At 25.5% G+C, this 18,267-nt stretch overlaps 2 protein-coding genes across 4 annotated transcripts; both read right to left on the reverse strand.

Moving 5' to 3' along the window:
• Positions 1 to 960: 960 nt before the first annotated feature.
• LOC132920622 (methyl-CpG-binding domain protein 4-like) lies at positions 961 to 3,022 on the reverse strand. Its single transcript, XM_060983129.1, is given in 4 exon segments — positions 961 to 1,499; positions 1,579 to 1,728; positions 2,424 to 2,726; positions 2,863 to 3,022. Coding segments are annotated over 4 exon segments (660 nt in total). The 5' UTR covers positions 2,891 to 3,022; the 3' UTR covers positions 961 to 1,320.
• Positions 3,023 to 4,510: 1,488 nt separating this feature from the next.
• LOC132920621 (translocation protein SEC62) lies at positions 4,511 to 9,461 on the reverse strand. 3 transcript variants are annotated; one of them, XM_060983127.1, is made up of 9 exons: positions 9,035 to 9,461; positions 8,765 to 8,897; positions 8,594 to 8,687; positions 7,797 to 8,013; positions 6,247 to 6,437; positions 5,928 to 6,114; positions 5,635 to 5,849; positions 4,744 to 4,855; positions 4,511 to 4,653 (listed from the first exon to the last, which is right to left on the reverse strand). In XM_060983127.1, the coding sequence occupies exons 1-8, from the start codon at positions 9,071 to 9,073 to the stop codon at positions 4,750 to 4,752; spliced, it is 1,182 nt and encodes a 393-aa protein (XP_060839110.1). In that variant the 5' UTR covers positions 9,074 to 9,461; the 3' UTR covers positions 4,511 to 4,653; positions 4,744 to 4,749. The 3 variants fall into 3 exon arrangements, with proteins under 3 accessions (XP_060839110.1, XP_060839109.1, XP_060839111.1); XM_060983126.1 differs by having other exon boundaries at positions 4,511 to 4,855; XM_060983128.1 differs by having other exon boundaries at positions 4,511 to 4,855; positions 6,247 to 6,434; positions 9,035 to 9,460.
• Positions 9,462 to 18,267: the final 8,806 nt, after the last annotated feature.

Below are 18,267 nucleotides of genomic sequence, written 5' to 3' on the forward strand. Positions count from 1 at the left end.
CAGTATATTATATAGTATAAACTTACATCAATTAATATTATCAAGTTACGTCGAACAATATTGTAATTACGGTCTGTTCGGAAATAAAATATTTTGGAGATAATTCTACAATTCTCGACTTCTCGAGGCATTTTAAATAGGCAATTTTAATGAGGAATTTTGTCTTTTTGGCTTTCCTATTCATTATACCATATAATATTATATCGTAACGGTTACAATATGTAAACTCCTCTAAAATAATTAAATAGTAAATATTTTGCTAGGTACCTACCGTATTATTACATTTACTATTTAGGTACGTAAATTTCCTTAAAACCATTTAGCATTACCCGGAGGACACCTATTAGAGGAGCCGAGGAGGTTCTAAAATATTTGTATTCAAATTCACCATCATGCTAGTATTGCTAGTTTAATTAAAGTTATACTTATTATTGTAGTAAAGTAAAACAATTTTTATGTAATATTTTGTTGTAGAACTATTTGTTTATTATTATTTATTGACAATTAAAGTAAATTACATGAGTCATAAGTTCATGAATCATATAAAATATAAAATATAAATAAATAAATATAAATTACTTCTACTACTACATAAAACTTTTATAAGAATTAACATGTTATACGGTAGCAAAGTGTTCTTAAGAAAATTTGCAACATTTTAAGGAAGTTTACATTTGCTCATCATAAATAACAATAACGCAATCTGGTTTACCACAAGTCATTTATACAATATGTTAAATTGTAATTGATAGATAATACTTATTATATCTACCTATCTACTCTATTTATGTTCTTGTAGTAAAAAATATTATTGTAAAATAATTGTGTCATTGTATTTTTGATCAATATATTAATTAATATATTATGAGAAACTTTGTATTAAATTTTCAAGCATTAATACTATAAATTTAAAATGTTTTACAACATACATTGAAAAAAGTAAAAAAATTACATTTCAAATTTTTTATCACAATCATATTTTTATTCTTTATAACATAAACTAACAACTCACAACATATAATTTTTTTTGATGTAAAGAGCAATATTATGTCTTGTAATTGTAAGACTACATAATATGTAAGAAACAATGACCCACACACCCACATCAATTCTTTTATAAAGATTAAAATAAATATTGACATAGTACCAAATTATGAAGAGATCAAATTTACAATATATAAATAAAATCAAAATATAGTACAAAATATGTATAAAATATAATAACTATATGTATAAGAAGTATTTGGTGACTAACAAAATATTTATATTTCAATATAGACTGTAAGAGTAGTAAAATTAAACTGTAAAATAATAAGAATCTTAAATTCCAAGTTGTTTTTCATTTAAAGTTAGCCAGTCTTTATATTTTGATAACAGTATATCATCTGGTTGTACTATTCGCCATTCATTCACACAAAAGAGTCTATAAGAATCATTACCGTACTTGCCAATTCCATACAACTCTATTGGATACTTCCAATTTTTTGACAAGAAATCCGCTATAGATAAAATATTATATATGTTTGATGATGCTAACAAAATAGATATTTTCATTTATGATAATATTATAATATTAACCTGTAAATTGTTTTATTGTTTTAACACGAGTATTTTCTAGTCCTAAATTTTTCACCGAAAAAAGTTAATCTTGGGGATTTGCTTTAATCACATCTTCTGGCGTGGGCCATTTCAGTAAAAATTCATGAATTTTTGGAATTGCGAGTTTAGCTGAAAAATTTAAATAAAAAATATACAAGTTTTATATTTATTTATTTTAATTTGAAAGAGACATGTTAATAAACAAAAATCATAAAGTTTATGTGCAATATCCAAAGATGCAGTGGCAATGATATCAGTTTCAAATGGTATTGCATAAAAATAAAATCTGAGATAGAAGGTACAGGTACCAGTAAATGCTAAGATATGGGATTAATTGCATATGCTTCCATCACCTGTTACGGCATCATCCAACTAAATTAAGTATTGCATTCACAATACTTATGAAAAGTGATAACAAATTAAAATATTGTATAAATGTATAAAGAAAAGAGCAGTAAAAATGGATCAATAAAAAAAGTAAATTACATGAATTATATGAATCTATTAATTAATTAATAAATAAATAAATAGGTACCTAACACTATTAAGGACAATATAAAGTTGCAAGATAAAATAAATAAAATATAGAAACACTAGTAAATCCAGTTGACTATGCTGAGTTTTGTTAAAATTTAAAGTGGATTTTGAATAAAAACAACTTAAAGAGTCATAAATAATAAATTCATAAAATGATTAATGAGCCTAAATTCAAAAGCTTAAGAATGTAATCCTACTAAGACAAATCTTTTAATTTAATATAATATGTATCACATATTATATTATTATGTAATTTTTTTAAATTCAACGATCTAATAATTATTTACCCGTTACTTTTGTTAAAAATATAGTAGCAATCAACAGTTGCCAAGGATTGTGAAACAAGTCTTCCTGTATAAGAGCATATGGAGATCTAGGTGGGATCCATTGATGATCACCACATGTCAATTCAAAATATTGACTAGTTTGTATTGCATTTTGATTTTTTATAAGATTCTTATAAATCAATCCTGGTCGTTTGCAATAAGTTATCTTCCGGGCATTCACATTCTTCTTTGTATGTGGTGATGGACACTTCATTTTGGAATTTTTATCAATACATTTAAGTTTTCCATGATCTGTTTCCATTTCTGGAAAAAAAATTGAAATGCTCATAATATTTCAATTAAGTAGTTATACTTACAGTGTCAATAAATAGATGCTGTTTATGATAAAACAAATATAAATATGCTAAGTAACTACTTAAAATAAAAATATTATACTTACTGAAGTATTCATAGATTATTTGACACATAAGTTACGTAGCAGTTAACAGTAAAGTTGTAGATATCATCTTCATCTATAACATGAAGTTTTCAAAGGGAATGCAAATATTAAAAAGATAATACCAGATATTTATAGAAACTATAATAATTATATAAAGAATTGTATTTTCAATGAATAGTGAATACCTACTTATAGAATAATTATGGAAAAAAATATAGACATATTCCAACACACTCACACAACAGGTCTATTACCACAGAATAAATAACATTTTATGAGGGAAAGTATCAATAACAAATAATTTTACCAATATTTAGATTTCTTGAAATATAGACATCATTGTACATTAAACATATTTTGTACCAATTAAACTTTGCTAACAAGCAACAATGCTAACTTTGCTAACTACTTAGTATTTGATATTTAAAAACTTTAAATTTAGTAACTTATGTAGATTGTAAGCAATTATAGGATGTAGGTAATGATTATTAATTAAAGATAATATACAACTGATAAGCTGATACTTTATAGTTTACCGCCTTTTTATGTATTCGTAATTCGTATATATATATATATATATATGTATTTAAGTATAATATTATATTTCTAGTATTTATTATATTAGCTTGGAGCGCTACACCTTATTTTTGATAGTAACTTGGTAGTCACTTTGTGGACGATTCATCAGAAATTCAGAGTATGCATTATGCCGTTGGGCAATTTATATATTTTTTAATCGGGATAGGTACTAGGCCAGATAGGTGGTTCATTAGCATAATATAATCACTTATCACACGAATGTGTGAAAAACTCAAGTATAAATGTATGATCCATTGAATAATTAATGTGTTTAAGACGTTCAGGTAAACATTTCCTCAAACGCGTTCAAAATAATATTTAATACTTACTTTTTAGGTCTTTATAATATGTATGCATCTGTATTGCATAAACGCCATAAGTGTCACGTATTAAATAAAAAACTTGTTTTTGCAGTTCATTGATTCAAAAAATTAACATTTACATCCCATTCTCATATCTACTATGGTTATAACAAAATATTATATAACAGCTATAATTTATATATTTTATCAAAATTTAATAATTAATAAATTAAGCATATATTATGTTTTAACTTTAATATTGTATATTATATTTACAAGAAATATCTATATATACATTAAAAACAATGTTCACAGAGTAGTCAACTGTCTACCTGTTTTAACGTTCACGTTTGCTATTATCTCTATAATATTTACTCAACAATTCAGATTTATATAAATATAAATTGTATTGCAAGTTATGTGTAAGAATTAATGTTACTTATGTATTTTACACTCTGTATGAATCAGACACAATATTAAAACTACACAGCAAGTATTTCGTTAAGTTATACAATATACATGTGATATTTTATTATTTTAAATGTAACATTTAAATTTAAACATTTTTAAATTATCAGTAATAGGTTATCAATTTATCAAATCAATTGAGAGTAAAATACTGTTAAATTTGAAAATAAAATAATTGTTTTTATCTTTGTAATTATAATTAATATTTGACTTTAAATTACAAAATAAAAATGATTTGCTACAATTGAGGATAGAATTTTTTTTTTTTAATTAACCACTAGTGTAAATAACAAAAAGTATAAAAAATAATAATAATGTAGTTTATTGAATATAAGTTATAATAGGATAACAGTAAAACAATAATAAATTATTATATTAATTTTAAATCATACCACAGCAAAAGCTATTGGAAAACATAAATAAAAGGATTTGTTAATTGTATCTGGAAAATAATAATAATAAAAAAAAAACAACAACAACGAATTAATTTAAAATGTTAACATAATGAAGTACAAACTTTATAGATAATTACTTATTATTATGTGTCTTGGGCATCTTGTTTTTCCACCATGACAAAATCATTAGCACTGTGCGACTGCTGGCTACTTGTTTCTGTATCAGTTGAAGAGGAATCTTCAGAACATCTATTTAGAAATTTGAAAATAATTTTTTAATAATAATTTGATTTTTATAAAAATATTAGTATTTTTAAAAAATTTTCTTTTACATATGCATTGAAAATAAATATTTTTCAAGGTTAGTAAACTAAAATATTGATTAAAAAGTGTATACAATCATACTAAGGTCTTATATCAGATTTTATCAAAAATTATGACTAATTATTTTTATAACATTAGCCGTATTAGAAGATACTAGTATGACAGCTTAAGTATGAGTGTGTACAAAAAACTCAATAGTAATAAGTTGTCTTAAGTTGTTAGTGATCATCGTGTTAACATATTAAGTATGTGATATTGTGTTGTAGTTAAAACATAATTTTATTAAATTAAATCAATAATATTGTTGAATTTTATTCTGTTGAGCAATCACAATATCACGTAAATTTGCAACTAACAGATAAATTTTAATAGTTTAATACGAAACAAAACTTTAAAATAGTTTTTATAGAGTAGCAAAATATATTAAACATCTCAAAAAGACCAAACATATTATATGTTTTAAAATAACCTACAAACAATAATATGAAAAAAAAATATGTTAACTTTCTTGTTCTTTTTATTTAAATTGCTTGTATTCCAATTAGAGAAGAAATATGTAACATGAATATGTTTTGTATACTAAAAATATAAAACTTTTATCACAGTTGATACTTATAAGGTTGAGGTAATTTTAATTATTATTTAAATTCCAGTCTATGACCTAAAATAATTTATCATTTTGTAAAATGTATAAAATTGTCTACTTTGGATTTTCAAATTTCCCAGATTCTGAATCTAATAAAGTGTTGTCATGTTCAAATGTTTCAGTTTCAGGAACCTTATCGTCGATTTCGGATTCTGAAGACTTTTTTTCTTCATCACAATCATCCAGTTTCTTATCGTCTTCATCCTCGTCATCTGATAATTTCTCCTTTTTTTTCTTTCCCTTTTTAGCACTTTTTTTATAGAATACACTATACTAAAATATAAGAAATATATATTATATAAACTAATTTATTTATTTACCAAAAGAATAGAATTAATTATGTATACATACTGTATAAATGGGCCAAAATGAAGCAAAGAACCCTACATCTTCTGTCAAATTTGGGAATAGCCAAAAATGTAATTTGCCTGTAGTCAATATCCAAAGTAAACTGAATAAGACTAATCTAAGAATGGCCAAAACAATAATGAAAATCAGAAATCCTGCCGCTGCTATACTTAAGTACTGCACACCCATTCTGAAAATAAACAAATTAAAAATATTTATAAAAACATAAATTTAACAAGGTAGGTAGACAATAATGTCTACTAATAGTTATTAGTTATTATATGTATTTTTGAATAACTGTATATACAATTAATTAAATTACCTCACTTGGGGTGGCCATAATGGAAATAAACAAATTCCAATTCCACCAAATACAATGAATGTTCCAATAACCCAATAATAAAATGGAATAGGATCATAAATCCAAACATATGCATCCAAATTATCAACAAATGATTGTTCCATATGCATTTCTAAACGTATTTTCCGACTTTTTTTTTTCCGTTCAATCTGCTAATACAAACACAACATTTTTAGGATATAATAAAGTAATTTGATTGGACATAATAATTTACTTGTTATAAAAGTATATTGTAGGTATAACTTCTATGGAATACATTTTATGAAATATTTTAATCTTAGATTAGAATCTCCAATTAATAAAATAATGATGCATATCTGACAGGCATAATCAAGGGCATCATTTCATTTTTTTTTTTTGTTGGTGCCAAAATTTTTAATTAACAATAAAATCAAAGTTTTATATTATAAAAAATTATATATACACAATTAAGTTATTTAGTAGAATAATATATTTTATTTTAATAACATAATCATTTTTTTTTTATACATTTTTTAAAAATTCTTTATAGTTTCATTCATATGCAAACGCATACTATACTAACAGATACAGTATACAAAATAAAGTAGTCAAAATGATTAATAGTGTGATACAAAGGTAGACTACGTTATAGCTTGACTAGCTTGCTGCTGGATTTGTCTAAGCAGCTTTAACTTGCACTGTCCATAGACCAATAAATCTATCTAAAAAATGTTGCAAATGCAGCACATGAACTTTTTACTACATCCTTGCACATGTCTATAGATTCACTACAAAAATTTCTAAAATGGTTAAGGGTATCAAGCCATATCTCTGAAATATCTAAAATATCTAAAATAATTCCATTAAGATGTATTTAAAAGCCTAGTTTTTTTGTATTTTCTTTTATTGATTTTGGAAAATATGGTTAGGCTAGATAATTTCTCTCTATTGTTTATATATAATTTAAATAACCAAAATACATACATTTATTATGCAAGTGTTAGTTACGGCATAGTCATAACTTAAATAGTAGTAACTAGTAAGGTACAAAAATATCTCATCTACGTAACCTATGACGGGATATATTAAGGGGTGGTCAGTTTGTAGAACATTTGCTGGCAGTATTGTACAATTTTAATTTTCAATAAATTAATTAATAGTATGGTTGAAATCAATTCAGTTATTAGTTATATTAATCACAACTCAAGGAGCTTGGATAGGTAAATGGTATTCATTTTATAGTTTGTGTTACTTATGCTAGGCCACATAAAGTTTATTAAGTTAATAGGTTCAATAAAATTTAATGGGCTAATCATAGGCCACTAAACCATGTTTAAGGGATCTTTAGCAGGTACTTATTCACTATTCGCTCATCAAATGTTTATTAATTGATTGTACAACCAGGCATTAATATGATACTTTCAAACCAAATCTGATAATGTATTGAATAGCAATTAAATTATAATATACTAAGATAAATACAATATAATATACCCAAATTAAAATATATATATTATAAATAATTACTTATAGCAAAAACATAATCTTACTTCAGTAGATTTGAGTTTATCGTCATCAATTTTGTCATCTTTACTAGTTTCTTCGCTTTCATCATCTTTTTTATCTTTTTTCTTTTTATCTGTTTTCTTCTTCTCATCTTTATCAGTATCATTTAATTTTTTGGATTTCTTATTTTTCATAGCTTTCAATTCCTGATCAGATATTGGTACTTTCTTAGCACGGTGATAAAATTGATGCTTTAACATTCTGGAAAGAAAAATATTACCTATGAAGATAACATTTATAACTAGGGCTAGGGACTTCTAGGAGTTTTCATGCTTTACAATAATCATTACAAACTTAGCTAACTAAAATATAAATTTGTTTCATAGCAATACGAGTGTATATTTAAAGTTTATAGGTGTATATTTGACAATTATTTATATAACGGTGTAAGTTTTAAAATTTTATAAAGAGAAACTTAATTTTAAATAGATTTTCTGGACCTGATATACATATTAGTGATTTTTTTATTTATATAAAATAAATATTTTAAAACTAGTGTTTGTTTTTCTTACCGATCACTTACAATTGTTACTTATAGGTACACTGCAAATGTTATTCAAAGAAAAAATAAATCAGAAAAGAAAAATAATAATAAACAATTTTACAAATTTACCTTGATATTAAAATAAAAAGATTTTATTCAATACTATGATTTTTTTTAATGTATATTTAGTGGTTCTTTGGGGAATAAATGTCTGAATAAATGCATGCATATTTTAAGGTTTTTTAGAGCATGAAGTCCCTAACCCTATTTATAACGTAACATGAATAGATATCATACAAGTCCAAAAACGTTTCAATCTCCTGTCTAGTAGTGAATAACTTCTCGCTGGTTGCCCATTTTGATTCCAATAAACTGTCGACAGCTTTGCTACCTGAAAGAACAACAAAAAATAAACTAACATATCATATTATCTACATCGGCAGAGAAAAACGATTCATCAGCACAGACCTGTAAAGTACTCGACATTGTGGCCTGCAAATTTTGTCTTCTTGTGTGGAACGTGCTTGCGTAACCAGGCGGCCACAGAATACTCAGTCTTGCTGGGTTTGTCAGCCGAGGCCTCAGGATCCAAGTTGTATTCCTGACAAGAAAAAAAACCAATTGGCACATAAGTATTACCAGTAGTCAGGCGGGTATGACGATCAGGGTTATGTGATTACAATAATTTGCCACCTCAACGATGACAACGTTATTAGTGTTATCCCGACAGAAACTCACCTCATCTCGTCGTCGTTTGCCTTTTCTTTTCTCGGCCATTGTGCAAGGACGGGCGTATCTCTATTATCCAGAAGACCGAAACATCCACCAAACGGTAGACCACTGTTACTTATTATACAGCACAGCTGCTGTTGATGCGTTGTATTCACCGCCACCGACCGTTTTATTAGTGCGTAGTAAAAATCGAAAACGGGGAAAATAATAACAACCAAAATAGGGAGCGGAAGAAACGTTCGACGTTGACTAGACACACAGTATAATGTCTATTAACGAGTCGATATTTTTATATATCTTTCGTATGGTCGTTTCGATAACGAACGTCCGTAGTAGCCACCGTGGACAGGACGTGGAGCGATGACTAGAACACTACGACGCGTAAAATTGTGAAAACTAAAATCCCGTTGATTGACCGAGTTTATTTGTTTTGCTTTTTGCTGTCCGCCACGCGATACAGTGCCGACACAAAAGCGACCCAAAACATTCCGATGGTCCCGGACAATCGACCCGATCTGGCGCTAGCGCAAACATGCGAATACAGAATAACTATGAATTTAATATTAATTAATTGAATTAATTATATACCTAAATATGATTGAAACTTTGATAAAATGCCATTAAAAAGTATTCCAAATATTTTAAAAATATTTTTTTATTTTATATAATAAAAAAAAGTTACTTACTTGTCTTCGGGAATAGGACAATAGGTAGGTAAGTATTTGAGACTATAGTCCATATATATCAATACATCGTTGTACTTATTTCAGTATTTAAATATAGCCAATATATTATATAAGTATATTAATTATGATAATTTATGATTTTCAATATACCTAACAATAAATATCAAAATAAAAAATGTAATTTAATACTAAAAAAATATTCTGAATACATCACAAAACACTTTTGGTAAACATTATTCTAAAATTATTCCGAATAGGTGTAAGAATATTGTATTGACTACTACCAAACCTGATCATAATTATAACTCTGTAACAATAGTATTATAGGTAGTTATTGAAGCAGCCATACAATTCAAAATTATCTTCTTTGTTCTCTATATAAAATTTCAAATTTTCAAATACATAGCTAAACGGCTATACTTCACTGCAAGCTCAGAATTTTTGTATCTAGATTCCAGAGTAGGTACTTATTAAATACCTGTTTATTGGGTTTTTTTACTGGGGAGTTTTTTTTTATATTGAATACGATTTATATTATAATGTATGTTATTTACATTATTGTAAAGTTTACAATACAAACTACAAACTAATATATTTTCAAAGTTTCAACTACATATTTAATATTTCTATGTTATGTTAGGTACCTATTTTTCAAATTGTGTATTTTTGTTTTTTCAGTTTCTCACTAAAATATTTTATCCAACTATTTTGGTTTATCTATAGATATAAAACACATCAAAATATACCAAATACATAGGCATAATTTTTTGAAATTATGTATTCTAAAACATTGGATATTTAAATGAAAAATAATTATTTTTTTTTGTGCTATAATTTATATATAAAATATTCTTGTAGGTAGACGTTTTACATATTATAAAAGAAAGAGATAAATATTAGAGCTTAAAAATATAACTATATTGTCAAAATGAAACATATAATATTTATTATCATATTATTATTATAAAATGTTTATTATTCTTGACTTTTAATAATTTATAGTGATTAGTGAATTAGTGAACTTTATTATTGGAAGTCTTGTATAAAGTCTAACATTTTATGTGGGAGGACCTAATAAAATTTCTTATCCAAATTATATCGATAAAATCAACCCATTAAATTAAACATATATAACAAAATAAAATTGATTGAGCAGTGTCAAACGCTTTATTATATATTATATAAAAACAAATATTGAGTTTTCAAAATAAATACGTACGTTGATTTAAAACATTATAAAAAATGTAATTAAACACAAAACAACTGCAATTTAAAAATAAAAAAGGGAGCATAAAAGACCTGGAATATAAAGACCAGAATGGTTTAAATCTGGACCTTATAACTCTGGAATGTAAAAATCTAGAATTTTGAATTTTGAAATTAATAAAAAATTTAGACAGTGAAAAACTAGATTGTAATTGTTTAGAATTGTAAATTTTCGTAGTTAGCGGTGAAAATGCTTGCAATATTGAAATCTGTTTGTTGTAATTTTTGACATTCTTAGAAATATTTTGATAATTTGTTGAACTTATACTACTGGTATTTTATACTATTTCTTTTCTATTGGAAAATATGTTGTTATACTTACAAATTAAAATATATTTGTAGGCTTTTGGTTAAGTTTGGATTATAATAAATAGCTAGTACACTTCGAGGAGTGCAAAAAAATAGTAATTTTAACTATAATAACTGGTTAATTCTACTATTCATTATAGTTAAATTTTAACCAAAGTTGAATAGTAATAACAACTTAGATAATGAGTAGGTCGCTATGCAAACCTACAATTTTGGTTATATGAACTGTTTAAATTGTTACAACAATTATTTTTTTCCGTGAATAAAGTATAAACAATTTGACTGAACAAAATCAAACTAATTTAACACTTAAATTAACTGAGTATTTTCTCATATAAGTTTAATTTATTTTGTATAATACTCATATATTATTATAATTTATAGATATGTTAAAAGAAAAAAAAACACTTAAATTTCAAAGCTTTAACTAATAACTTCACAATTTTAAAGGTAGACGTCTTTTTTATTTACCGTCAATTCATTCAATACTTGTTTACTTTCAATGCGATCCTTTCGATTGATTGATAACATGCTATAACATGGCTATTAATAAAACAATTATTAATTTATTTAATTTTATATTTGTGACTTAGACTTAGTTTAAAAATAAATCAACTTACTTGGACCATAGTATTACGTAAGTAAAGTAAGTCTTTATCTTTTTAAGTGATGAAAATAATCTTTCGTTCTGTGCAGTTGAAACTGGTAGTGTCGCAAAAATTGTTAACAATTTAAATATATTTGGGTATATTTCCGGAATACATAGAGACAAAGCTTCCATTGCGTTTCTATAATTAGTTGTTTCTAAATTTCTCAGTCGTTGTTGCCACAAATTAAACTCCGATAATAAAACTATTTTAAGAGGATGTCAGCGCACTGTTTTTCTCTCTCTCTAGCCCACGTACAACATAGACAAAACGCATTTACGCAGTCTGAGTAGAACTCGTTCAATTTTGGTTCTAGAGTAAATATGCCTATTATAAAATTAAATCTTGATAATATTTCTGAGTACTAGATGATGAGTTTTTTCCATTATTCCCAATACAATGTTAATTATATCGTTTAGAAATACCTAACTATAAATCACAACATTTTTAAACAACCTTTAATTTTTCAATAGTTAAAATTTTTTTTTTAAAACTCATCGTCTTGTACTCAGAAATATTATCAAAATTTAATTTTATAATAGGTATATTTACTCTAGAACCAAAATTGAGCGAGTTCTACTCAGACTGCGTAAATGCGTTTTGTCTATGTTGCGCGTGGGCTAGAGAGAGAAAACCAACAGTGCACTGAGATCCTCTTACAGGATAAACAAGGATAGTTCATGTATGTTTCGGTTAATGATAAAAACATTTTTTCATTTGTATTAAGACTTATAACTTATAAGTGAATTTAAATTATATAAAATAGCTTTATGAGTTTATGACTAGTAAATTGAGCTTTTAATTGCTCAATAAATGATTCAATATAAGGTATAAATATAGCGATTCTATTGTATACTTCTATTGAATCTGTTTAAGCATTTATACGGTTTGATTGTTTTTTCACAGTTCTAGGGATACCATAATATTACTATGAATAATAAACTTCATTGTTTTCATATTCGTCATCAGTTTGATCGATCATTAATTTACTGGAATCACTGTGATCCTTAATTGCTATTATATTCTGCCTGCCGCATAAAATAATTCTTTCGATTATTGGAGTTAAAAGTTCACAATTTTTCGTTATTTGATTCTTTTTACTGGAGTCTAGTTTTACTGATATGTCTTCATTAATATTTTTTTGTACTTTAAGAAAATATGCAGAATCTGATAAACAGGTTTTGTGATAATTTGTTTTACAATGGTTTTAAAATCATCTTCTGGTGCTTTTTTCCAGTTATTAAATTTAGTCAGTACAAAAGAATTTGTTTTTTTTTTTTTAGTTATATCCAACACCAGACCTAACGAATGCTACACAAAAGCTAAATAAATACTATATACAAATTTTAGACAAAACGTTTTAATTTTTTTGGTTTAACTCAAAAAAGAACAACTACTGCAGATACTTTAAATTTTCACCAAATATTTATATCATTTATATTTAGTAAAATAAATTACTATAATAATTAATAGCACTACCTATATTGATATGATAATAAGTTGACAGATTATTATTTCCACTAAGAACCATTTTTATATGGCAATAATTTATTATTGAATTCAAATTTAACACTTTATAGTCTTCTACTCAATGACGAAATATTCTTGACTTATGCCATATAGCAGAACGGTCACCAATTTGTACGATTTTTTATTTCATTTGGTGTCACAAAAAAAAAGTTATTACACTAATAATATTTATTTGAATTGTATATTACAAATTCTTAATACCTTTTGATTTTAATTATATTATATAAGAACTAAAAACCTGGTTATGTACAAACACCTATTATAAATAAAAACTAACTCTTATTTCCTTAATATTATAAGTAGGATGTAAATAATTATAATTTATCATGATTAATGCAAAAAATGTATTGTAATACTTAAAACAGTATTTCAAACTAAAATTCCGAGCATAACTGTCTTTTTTTAAGGGTAATTCAGATTATAAACTCGTTAATTTATTACAGAATTATAATACATAAATATTGTTATTGTTGTTATGTCTAAATTATTGAATGCCAAACAAACTTTATATTAGGATTATCAGTCGGTGACAAATAATTACGTCATTTTAACATGTTTTTCTTGGGATTTTGTTTTTTCAATAATCGATGATTTCCTTTCAGTAATATTAATACTTATTTCAAACTAGCTACAGGGTTTTATAAAGGAAAAATTAATATAATATCATATAAAAATATATAAGTTTTGTAAAAGAAATAGGTGGTATACAAAAGCAAAAAAAAAAAAATTTTATTGTATAGTAAAATTTAGAAACTATTTTTACTATACATTCAAATATTCAATTTAAAATAGTAAACACACTGTATTTCATTATATTTTAAACAATTCATTTTGAAGGAGTTTTGTATAGGCAAAATTTTTTTTTCAATATTTTTTTTTAATTTTAATTTTGCGAAGATAACAATGAATGTTGTTCTCTGGAAAAATGTACTATTCTTTCATATGTTATAGTTCTCACTCGCATCATAAAAACTAAATATTTAACAAACAATTCAAGAATTAAAACAGCAAGTCGCCCACTGTGTCAAGATAAATCAACATTAGAACTTTCTATTAAGATGTAGGTTTGTATTTATGTATTAAACCAGTGGTTTTCAACTTTTTTGCATCCATGGCTCCTTTTGATTTTGGAATCAAATATACGGCTCCCATATGAATAATGATAATATTATAATAATAATAAAATAAAATGTTTACAATTTTGTTTTTTGTTTATACCACGGACGTGGCTCCCTTAATAATAACTGACGACGCCCCTGGGAGCCGTGACGCACAGGTTGAAAATTAAGCAATTATAAAACAATGCAGGTAATAACTAATAAGGTTAAAATAATTGATACAACTATATTTTTACATTTCTAAAATTATTATAAAAAATAATTAAAAAAATCATTATTAACTTCTCATTGCACTACTAATTTGTTGATTCTAAAGTAAAATAACAAATAACTATATCACAAAGTGGCACTGATATGTGTTATGTACAATGTTTTATCAGTTAGTATTATATATACAGGTAGTATTAAATTATTATTTATTAAAGTTATACAGATATATAATAATTAATAAATAAAAAAGTAATTATTTACTATATTAAAAAAAAAAAAATGATATCACACGAGGGGAGAAATATCATATAATAATTTAACTTAACTTGTTTTTTCTATTTTTTTAAATTATTTTAGTTATGAAATGATTTTAATTTAGAATATAAGAAGAATCTGTTTTCTATGATTAATTTACACTATACCTAATAGTAATCTTTTGACCCTCTAAATACGAGTGCCAAAGCATTTTCACTTTATTGCTAGATCTATATGTATTGCTACCCGATGATTAGCTATGTAAAATAGAGTATATTTACATTTAATTTTAATATATTATGTTAAATTTAACTCGGTGTAACTAAATGTCTTAATTATTTTGTTACATTTAATATCATCCTCTTGTATTCCATCGTTTGATAATATTATCTGTCAATGATACACCGTATTAGAGATGTTAAGACGACGTTAATAGTTACGACTACGTAACAGATATTGAATGCTTGTTAAAATTTAATATTTAATTGATTATAACAGTGCGGTGAAAAGCGAATAAGACTGAAGAAATCTGGATGCCGATAGAAAAGTTAGTAGAAATGTAGCAAAAAGACGACAGAGCTTGATATTTTACTAGGTCGGCAACTACTCTTTCTCCGAGGAATTGCCGTTGTTTGAGTATGATCGGCTACTACGTATGATAACGACGACGAGAATAATAATAATATTATATTATATGAATATGATGCAACGAAAAACAGAAATCAATAACATATATAAGCAAAGGAAAATACAAGTTAATTAGAACTTATAAGTGGGAGAAGTGTCTGTTATTGGATCAGTTTAATGTATACGAAATCATGATAATATCCTTACAACTAAATTAGTGCTGAAGAAATCTTTCAACCAGTGTAGCGGTTGAAGATCCGACCCACGGAAGACCAACATGAACTGAATTATTAAGGTGATTTATTTTATAACCCTATAATACTTCTGTTACCGTTAACGTTGTCCGCTTTGATCGATTTATTTCCAGTGTTGACTGATATTTAGATACATTTATCTAGTTACAAACTAATAGTACCTACATTTTATCTAGATAAAAAAATTAATTAGTGTCTAATTGGTCTTCAAGATTTAAATAAAATTACGGAAATCTGTATAATAAATATTTAGATAAATCTCGCTGTGTCACTCATAGGTATTTTTTTCAATAATCGTTTACTAATTTTATTTTATACGTATATTTATTCTTTAATATATTTTTGACACAAAATTAGCCTTTTTGGTTATACCTCCCCTAATCATATTACCAAGAATCCATAGCATGTCAAGCATTAATAAATTTATTTAGTTAGGTAACACCAAAAAAGCAAAATTAGTACAGTAAAAATAATAAATAATAATTAGTGTAGTATTGTGTTATTGATTTATTTTTTAGAGTACTGATTTGATGCCAGTTTTTTATACTTAAATCTATTATTTTTTTTATTTTCATAAATAATTTAAAATTATATTGTTACGAGTGAACTGCAAATTAATTGTATTATTTATGTAAGCATTCTACATTTTGTTAAAATAAATAATGTACAAATATTCAGTGAAATGAAAACCAACAGAATCAATATATAAAAAAGTTCAGTGGAATCAATATATAGTCAATATAGACAAATATTGGACGGAATTGATATTAAAACGGCGGAATCGATAAAACCCTTTTTCAAATATCCATTTAATACTAATTTTTTATTAATAAATATGCTGCGTCATAACTCATAATTGTACACAAGTTATTGAAAAAAGTTGTTTTATTAACGTATGTTATACCACTTGGTTCTGATTAAATATTGTATGAATTATAGCGGTTTCATTATAATTTATGGTAGCATATTTATTTTATTTAAGTAATTTAAATATAATTTATTTATTATTGAGCAAAGAAGTTATGTATGTCGTCGTTGTCTAGCTTGATTAGCGACGCTTTTTTATGTAGAGAACACTTGCACGACTGCTGCAATGATCAATTATGTGCTAAGTTAACATTATTTGTGGTTCTTGTAGAGGTTCACTACAGTGTATAATTATTTATAGTTATGTGTCAGTAAATAATATAAGATATTGTAATTTTTTTGAAAATTTTTTTAAGAAGGATTTTGATGAAAGAAACTCTTTCAAATGTTTCGATTTAATCTATATTTATCAAGGTTTGAATTATTAGCCAATAATTCAATATTTATTTGTTTATTACATAAATAAATACATTCATCTTAATTAATTTACGAGATTTATAGTAATTATTCTTTGGTCTACTACATATGTGTGCAGAATTAGTCCCGCGCGTTTCATCTCGTTAGTTCCGTGCATTGCTACTAAATAAGCTATCGGTAGAGTAAAATATGTAAAATATGTTATGTTAACATATTATTTAAGTTAATAAGTTAAATAATGATATTAGGTTTATCGGTAAGTTTAATCATTACTTTACTAAGTATAATATCATCAACATAAAAACCTTCGTGTCTATCGTTTGGTTTCAATACAGTATTAGAGAAAGACAACATTTAATAGTTTTTACCATACAATACTCGATCTGATATCCAACTTGTCATTTAACTACTTAACCAATAAGAATAGAAGATAATATACCGCCAAACAGTAGATGTGAGTGATGTGACCCCTAATGAGCTCAGCGTACAAGTAAATGTTCTCCCGACACCAATAGCTACCATTAGCTAGCTAGCTGCAGCTAGCATTATAGGAGAACTGTGAATAAGGGGGAATAAGACAAAAGTTCAGAGATGAACATATTTTCAACTAAGCTATACTAATAAAAAAAAAATAAATTGAAAATAGATAACCGAGTAGATATATATTTTTTAAACATAAATTTAATACAATTCAATTTTGTAAATAATTTAATGGAATCTCAATTTTCAACATTTCTTTGGAATATATTGTTTCGTTAAAAAATTATTGTTAAGATTAAGTACCTATATAACCAAAGACTGGTTAACGTTCTTGTACGATTTTAAAACTAACTGGTTATCCGAAGAATTGATGACTAAATCACATCACGGCGTATATCTACCAGCCTACCACATTGTATTTCTGGTTTAAAAATCCGAAATTTATGGCTACAAAAATATCATTTTTATAAGATTGGATCGTGTTTATATTAGTTACTAAGAAATTGATTAAAAGTTAAATATTATAAAAATATATTATAATATCGGAATATTCTATCCCATCTACCGAATAGG

This window comes from Rhopalosiphum padi, chromosome 2 (genome assembly GCF_020882245.1).
Source record: "Rhopalosiphum padi isolate XX-2018 chromosome 2, ASM2088224v1, whole genome shotgun sequence".
NCBI classification, from domain to species: Eukaryota; Metazoa; Arthropoda; class Insecta; order Hemiptera; family Aphididae; genus Rhopalosiphum; species Rhopalosiphum padi.